General features: G+C 30.7%; 1 protein-coding gene across 1 annotated transcript in view; it reads left to right on the forward strand.

Moving 5' to 3' along the window:
• Positions 1-8,300, forward strand: part of LOC105623865 — a 72,488-nt gene that overhangs the window by 4,867 nt on the left and 59,321 nt on the right. Inside the window, 2 exon segments of the mRNA XM_012205239.1 lie at positions 919-1,632; positions 1,634-5,031. Of these exon segments, the coding sequence (XP_012060629.1) occupies positions 919-1,632; positions 1,634-5,031 (4,112 nt within the window).

Here is an 8,300-nt window from a genome sequence, read left to right on the forward strand (position 1 = left end):
GTAAAAATAAGAAAATGTAATACTAAAAAATTATAAAAATTCTGAAAAAATTCTTAGAGTTTTATGAAAAGAAAATAAATAATTTTTATCTCTTACAGTTTTTCTGTAAAGTTGATAATATTTGAATAAAAAATTATTGAAGACTAATTTTCGGCAATTTTTAATAATTAATATCTTGTTAACTATTGCGAAAATTGCAAAATGAACTTTTCGACTCAATTTAGCTCTATCTGCTCATGAAATATTTGGCGATTCTTTTAGGACACTCTGTATATATTATATTATTTTGTAATATTTTTTCGATATGATTTATGTTAACCCTGTCAGACTTGATTTTATTGGAACCATGTTAATTTTTAAATTTAAATTCGTACTTTAATATTGCAAGTAATTCTTACTAAACAATTGTTTTCAAAATTTTTATTATTTTTCCAACATATACATTATTATGTACATCAGATCTTAAATTATGTAAATAGAATTAAATAATTTCAATGAACAATGTCTTTAAATTTGATGTATTACAATGTATATAGGATCTGAAAGGGTTAAGACTCAAATTTCTAGGCTTCTGTTTTGTATATGATATAATCTGAACATTTATATATGAAATAAACAACGAACGATTCATGAGAAAAGTATCCGCCAAACAGAAATTAGTTTATGTAAATTATGACTCACTAATTCCAAATAAGATTATGATCAAATGAAAATATATAATGCCTTGTTGAGTCAGCCATTGAATGTACGTGTGAACAATGATTTATTCCAATTAAATGTACTTTTAAATTGAATAAATCATTGTTCACACTTACATTCAATGGCTGGCTCAACAAGGCCTTACATATTTTCATTTGATTTATCTCGAATGAGCTTTTAAGTTTCATTGTATTTATAAGATTATGATGTTTCGCACAGAATGCCTTTTCACACTTCATTGTCGCGTTTCTCGCCGCACTTGTCGACGATTTCCGAATCACCACTCAGCCATCTGCATCGTTTCTCACCGATCTCTGTAAGATCAACTAGACGAGTGATTGATACGGCTGATATCGATGTCTCATCATCGAAAATACTCTCGCACAATAGGAATACTTCCAGAAATCTACGTCGCGATCGGCCAACTATCAAAATCAGATCGCAGGCCCTGAAAGACAATCCAGCATTACGTGAGCACTACGAGAAGCATGAAAAATCAGTAGGTGAACTTTTAATGGAGAAGTTTTTTATTAAAGACAAGAAGTTAGTAGACAACGATAGTAATCAACAGAAAATACATTTAGATCATCAAATTAATTTAGATCGTTTAGAAAATTCAGAGGAGCGAGAAGCTGTGCAAAAGCGAATCACTCGCAGATTTACGCGACGCAGATCTTCCTCCGATTTGCAACTTAATTCCGAGCAAATGCAACGAGAGGCTGCGTACGCGCAAGTACAGGCAAAAGTCTTAGACAGTCTCGTAGCAGAGGAGCAAGCTCAGATCGAGAATGAGACACGTCGAGGTACTTCAATGTTTAAAAAGGGAACGACGGCAAAAGGATTACTCGAACATCCTTGCGCGAATAATATCGATTCTGATATGATGATTCAAGAGGAAGAACAAGCGGCTATGATAAGAATAAAGAAAACTATGAAAAAACAAAAAAAAGAGATTTGTTGATAAATTATCATCGATCGATAAGATTGATAAAAGACAATCAAGCATCTCTAGTAAAATTTCCATTGATTCGCAAATTACAAAGAATGATGAGTCAAGACCTCAGATATATAAGATCGAGGCATGTAATAGCGCCGGGGATTTCTCCACATTCTGGATGAATACAAATGCAGAGAACAAAAGATGCAAATCGACAGACGAGAAATTTAAGGAGAGTATAAGAGTCTCTATTCCTAATAGATTTGGAACTGGAAACGAAGTGGACGTTATCTCGAACGATGCAAACGAAACAGAAACGCAAGTTGTGTTGACAGTGCAAAAATCTTACGTAAAGGATACGTCGAGAAATAGCGTGCGTTTGACGATAAAAAAACCTACAGAAACACTTAACAAGAAACTCAAAGAAATCGAGAAATTCGATGTGAAAGCCGATGAAAATCAATTGAATTTAACGAAAAGCTTCATCGACATCGAAAATAATATTCTTACAAATAATATATCAAAAAGTTTAACAGATGTAGATTCAGTGGAGCCGAATTACAAGATTCAAATGACAAATAATATTAAAGACTTTAAAGCGTTAAGAAAGGCAGTATATAAATCTAAAAATATGGAATCCTTGGCAAGAAATGATATTCCCATATCGAAAGATGACTCGTCGAATAACCGAGATACTAATATTTTAGCAACAAAAAGCAATATGCGAGAAATCATTACTGAAGATTCATCGTTCTCAAAGGAAACTGAGACAACTCCTATACAATCGAACATTTTAGCTTTTATTTCAACAAATCCATCGAGAAACGATTCGCAAATAGAAAATTTTCGAGGAATATTGGAAGACACTTTCATTGCAAAAATAAAAAATAACAAAAGTCAGAAGGATTTGATTGATAATATTACCAAGAAGATATTTGACTACTCGGAAGTCGATTCAACTATCAAAACACCAAAAGTATTTATTAGAAAAAATTCTGTCGCGTCCGTTGAAAGTGATAAGTTCATATCGGAAAAACTCACGCCAAAGAGTTTGGTGATGCCGCACAACGAGAATATGATAAAACAAAACATTATTGAAAATGAAAGCAGCGACAATGTTGATAAAAACAACATTAGCGGTACGATGCTTACAATAAATAGCGCGATCTGTCGTCTGCCAAAACTGTCTAAAATTAATACGGATAGAAATAATACCGTAGAAGCGCCAAAGCTTCCGTTACGAGAGGCTGCAGAGTATCAGGTGGACTCGCTAAAAAGTGATCATGACGTCGAGACCGCGGCTGTCGTATTGCCGGAAAAGAAGATGAACAAAACATCGAACTTGGCGCAAGTTTCTTCCTTCAATGCCTCGAAGAGAACCAATAACGTAGACGCATATAAATTAAGTTATAAAATCGATGCAACTCGACACAATAAAGCAGTCAAATTAGAGGCTAACGAAACGACCTTGCCCAAGGAAACAAATGACAAAGTATATAGTAGTGAATACTGTGACGAGGCAAAACTAGCAGCGGATATTAAGCCGACAGAAGATGTCAGTCTGACGAAAACATCAAAAAATAATGCGAAAGGGACTGACGAAAATATATTAACCTTGAAAACAATTGATTCATCAAACATCGAAATTGAAACGATTTTTACCGAAGCGGATGCAAAAGAAGCGGAATTAAAGACTGATTCAATTAAAAAAATTAATTGTATTGACGTAGGAAAGGATTCTTTGAAAGATTTATCGAATTTCAAGAGTAAGATGCCGATACTCTTAGAAAATAATACAAATGAAACTGGCATTGCGAACTTGTCAAATATTGGAAAAGATTTAGGTGCATTTAATATAATAAAAATTGAAAATGGAAAATCATTTTTGTGCGATAATGCTAACGATGAGACAAGAATTTTGAAAAAAAACATGTCTGTTGATTCTTCGAAATTGATGAACGATCATTCAGCGAATAATATTTCCAAGGTTTTCCAGCAGTCTGTATCTAATGATGAAAAAGCCACAGATAAGGATATATCTGTTAAGATGTCAAAGACAAAATCTGTAAATAAAATAATAGAAAAAAAATCAATGAAAACCGATTCGAGTTATAACTTTCAAGATGAAAGTATAATATTATCGAGAAGCACTTCTACCGAGTCCATTGATTTTTGGAGCGAAATCAAAGCGCCGAATAGTCCTGAAATGACGAGATCGAAGCAACAAAATGGATTTCCTCTCCGCGAAACAAATACTTCTAAAATTGAAAAAAATATGAATTCGATGAATTTAAAGAGGAAAGGTAACGAAAAAAAAATTGAGATTGATGTTAAAATGAGCACTACGACGTTCGAAAGTTCGATAGACGGATTTAGTAATATAATCTTTGAAAAGGAGAAAGAAAAAAAGAAAAATGTTTCGAAATCTTTAAGATTAGAAAAAGCAGAAAAAGAGAAACTTGCAAAAACAATGGAAATCGAAAAAAACATGCCGACGGTGCAAAAGATACCATCAAAAAAGAAGAATTTTTCGATAATGATCGACACTAAGAACACAAGTCCGATTGTGAAAAAAGCTTCGTTGAAGTGCAACAATTTCGGTACAACTTCCGTGACTACTTCAGTCGAAGTTATCATGCCAGAAATAAATATAGTTGAAGCATCCAAGTCATTCAAAGAGTGCGACAATCGGAAAATCGAGGAAGAACATGAAAATCCAAGCACTCCAACAAACGAGTTGTCATTTAATCCCTCTTTAATCAGGAAAATTTCAAGATGGAGCAATCAAGACGATTTGACAAACATAGATGATGTCGAAACTCCAGTTATATCAGAGGAAATCAGTTTGGTCACTAGTCCTAGCGTTAGTCCTTTGCAATCTTCCAAAACGAAGCATGCGATTAAAAAGAAGAAACCATCAATTAAAAAGGCATTATTAGAAAAAAGTGAGAAGGGGCTAAAGGAGATTTGTAATAATGAATTAATAACGTCAGTGAATGAACGGAATATGTTTATTACAAAACATATCGTCCCCGAGAAGCAACATCTAGTGAAAATTTTGCCAAAAACGTCTCCCAAGTCCAGTCCGAAGAATACACCCTTACAACGGCCACTCGATCTTATGAAGATGTTTTACACGACGCCGTCCGCATTGCTTACGGCTACGCCACGGGATCTCTCCAAAGTCAGACGGGCAAAGATCAAGAGAAGACGACATCACTCGCGAACACCGTCTATCAGTAGCGACAGTACTGAAAGTACGACGAGTACTATCACGACGAGGAGTACGGAGAATGGATCGACTCGCGTTGAACTGAATGACGATTCCAAACATAAGAGAATGAATTCAACAAGGAGCAACGATTCCGGATTTGATGGTTCACCGAGAATTTTGAGTACTTATTTTGCGATTGTTTGCATCGAAGTTTTGCCATTGAATATATCTAAACAGATTCTAAATATTTTTTAGGGAGAATACTTTGACGATGTGATATATGAGAATGATTTTCCAAATAATTTTTGAAACATTGGAAATAATGATTAAAACTAAATCGTTAATTAATTTCGAATTATATTGGAAAAAGATAATGGGATATAAACATTAAAGTACAAATTTATTTAATTATCATTAAAGTTCAGATTTACATAATTGATATTATTAATTCAATACATATATTACGCATAAATAACAAAAGTAAAATTTTTTAAATTAATTTAAAAATTGAACATAAAATAATTCCGCCCATACTTTATAAGAAATTGTCTACCGAATTTATTCATATTTGATAATTTTAATTCATGCTGATTTCAATTCAAAAATATCAATAAACACAACTTTTTATAAGTTATAGTTTAATCTCTAGAGGACGTTGAAGGTTAATAATTTTTAGAATTATAATATAAAAATTATCGTGTTTACAATTCCTATTAGTTATAACAAGTAAAATACCCCATCACGTAAAGATGTCTGCAATTTCAAATTAGAACTTTAGATTATAAGAGTAGCAGGTTATAATAGGAAAACGCGGTTATCGACATGTAAAATGGAGCTACAACAATGCGCTACTCTTATAAATCTAGATAAAATAAATCTAAAAATAGAGCTCTAATTCAAATTTTATCCATCCTTCCAATCACAGATTTCTATAACTAGATTGCACTTCAGTTATTAAACTTTGTGCATCTACAATGCTAGAAGTCGATCTGAGATCTCGAATGAAGAAAGAATTGACCAATTGCATGAATAAACATTCGCATTAGGCTTCATATTAAAAGGGTCATATTGTATCAATAATAATAATAATAATAATAATAATAATAATAATAATAAAAATATTTCCAATTTATCTCTATCCTTTATTTATCTATTCTTGAAAGCTTGTTTGCTGTGCACTTGCGCGTGATTTATATGTAAGCTTTGAATGTGCATGTGTATATTCTAAGATGAGAGTACAATACTCTTAACATTACATAATAATAATCGATGCATGTGCATTACGATGAAGCATTTAAACAAGGACAGATAGATGTTGGAGCCATCAACAATTATCTATAGCCCTTTCAGTGTATGTGATCTAAGATATTAAGTCAAGCCCTTCTTCAAAAGTCAATGACCATGATATATAATATCAAATATATACCCCTGAAAACAATTGAAAGAATTTAGCCATCGTTTGTTTATTAAAAATAAAATTTTATTTAAAAATTTATTTAACATATTATTTTTCCACATGTGTATATGCTCTTTATGTATTAAATTAAATCTTCACTTTACTAAATATCGCTGAATCTATAACACACTTAAAAATAATATATGCCGAATAAATTAGATAGATTCCTATGCAATGTAAGACATATATTGAATATATTAAATTTTTCTGTTACTAAATATATATCTACAATATACTAAAAATAATGAAAACTAAAAAAATTAGACAGATTCGTATGTAAAGTAGTATCAAAAGTAGTATCAAAAGCAAAATTGTAGCATATGTTACAGTCAGTAATAAACATTCATTCATATTCTTTTTTTAATCACTCTTTTTTTAATGCACTTTAATATCTAATTCTTCAATATTTTTTTCTCATTTTAAACATTAGTTAATTCTTGTTTAATTCTTGCCTATCAAATATTAAACAAGGATAAATGATGAAATGCAAAACGGAACGCACTTTAGGATAACATCGAAATTTTGAACATAGAGCGGAATTATAACAAATGATTTATTTCAGAAATAATAAACATCAAAATAATTGCATTAATCTGAAAACAAATACTGAATTGTTAAATGCCAAGTCTTGCCGTTATTTAAACAACCGTAATGATTTAACTTGTTTTGATAATAATTTTGATTTTGTTCTTAATGATGACATTAAGTCTAATATTATCTTTTGACTTCTGTTAGGTCCACATTCTGTAGTTTACCTATTTATTTTAGCAATTACTATTTGTGTTACTACATCTTTTTGGTAATTTTTAACTTTATATATAATATTTTAAATTTTCGAACTTTACATTTACATTACATATGTATATTTTTCATGTTTTGTACATCTATTTGCGTTTTCATGAGGTCAATTAATTTCTAAATATTTATTTCCCTTTTTATATCTTACTGTTTTACATATTTAATAATATTATCATATTCATTTGAAACCACCCATCTTTATAAGTGATTGTGGAATAATTCCCATCTTATAGAGGAGAAATCGCATTAAAAATCGGGTAACGAGTAACATAGTTTAACATAAGAGTTTACTACGATCATTTTATTTTTGACTGAAGATGGTTAAAAATTAATAGAAGTGTACTTTAATTGTGAAATATTTTTTAAGAAGTACATTAAATGATTTAATATTAAGTGCTAGTTTAAATATTTGCGCATTGTTTACAACGCATTGTTTACATTCCCATTAGCCCAAATTTCTTCTTTCTTTTGTTTTAGACTTCTTAAATAGTACAAGCACTTATCAAATATGTTTAGGATAACTTCGGTATATACGCCAGACCTAAAAAAAACTTAATTTATCAAATATTAATTACTATATGTATAAACAATAAATAAATTGTATCAATAAAAACTTTATATTGTCTATTACGAAAAAATATTAGAAATTTAAAATATTTACTTTTTGTATTAAAAAAAAACTTTTTAAACTTTTGCATTTTTGCAATATAGAGGTGAGACAAGAGGTACGGCAAATAAAAAAATTTACAAACAATGTTTACAAATAAGGCATAAAAGACATAATAACTTAAAATGTGTTTATAAAGTTTTATTAAGGAATAAAAAAATGAAAGGAATAAGAAAATATATATTATATATAGTGAATGATAATACATAATATGTTAAATTTGTAGTATCTAATTTAAATTAAGTAAGTCACTACTGGTCCTATTCAACATATCGTTAAAAATAATGGTAAAATTTAAAACTACGTAGTGTCAAATTTAATCATTGTTTTAATATAAAATAATATATTGAATAAAAGCGTAGCGATTTAAATTATGTTAATCTTGATACTATAGATTTAACAGTATCTATATGTATATACATATTTTGTGTGCGTGCGTGCGTGCGTGCGTGCGTGCGTGCGTGCGTGCGTGCGTGCGTGCGTGCGTGCGTGCGTGCGTGCGTGCGTGCGTGCGTGCGTGCGTGCGTGC

Source organism: Atta cephalotes, assembly GCF_000143395.1.
Source record: "Atta cephalotes unplaced genomic scaffold scaffold00002, whole genome shotgun sequence".
Taxonomy (NCBI): Eukaryota; Metazoa; Arthropoda; class Insecta; order Hymenoptera; family Formicidae; genus Atta; species Atta cephalotes.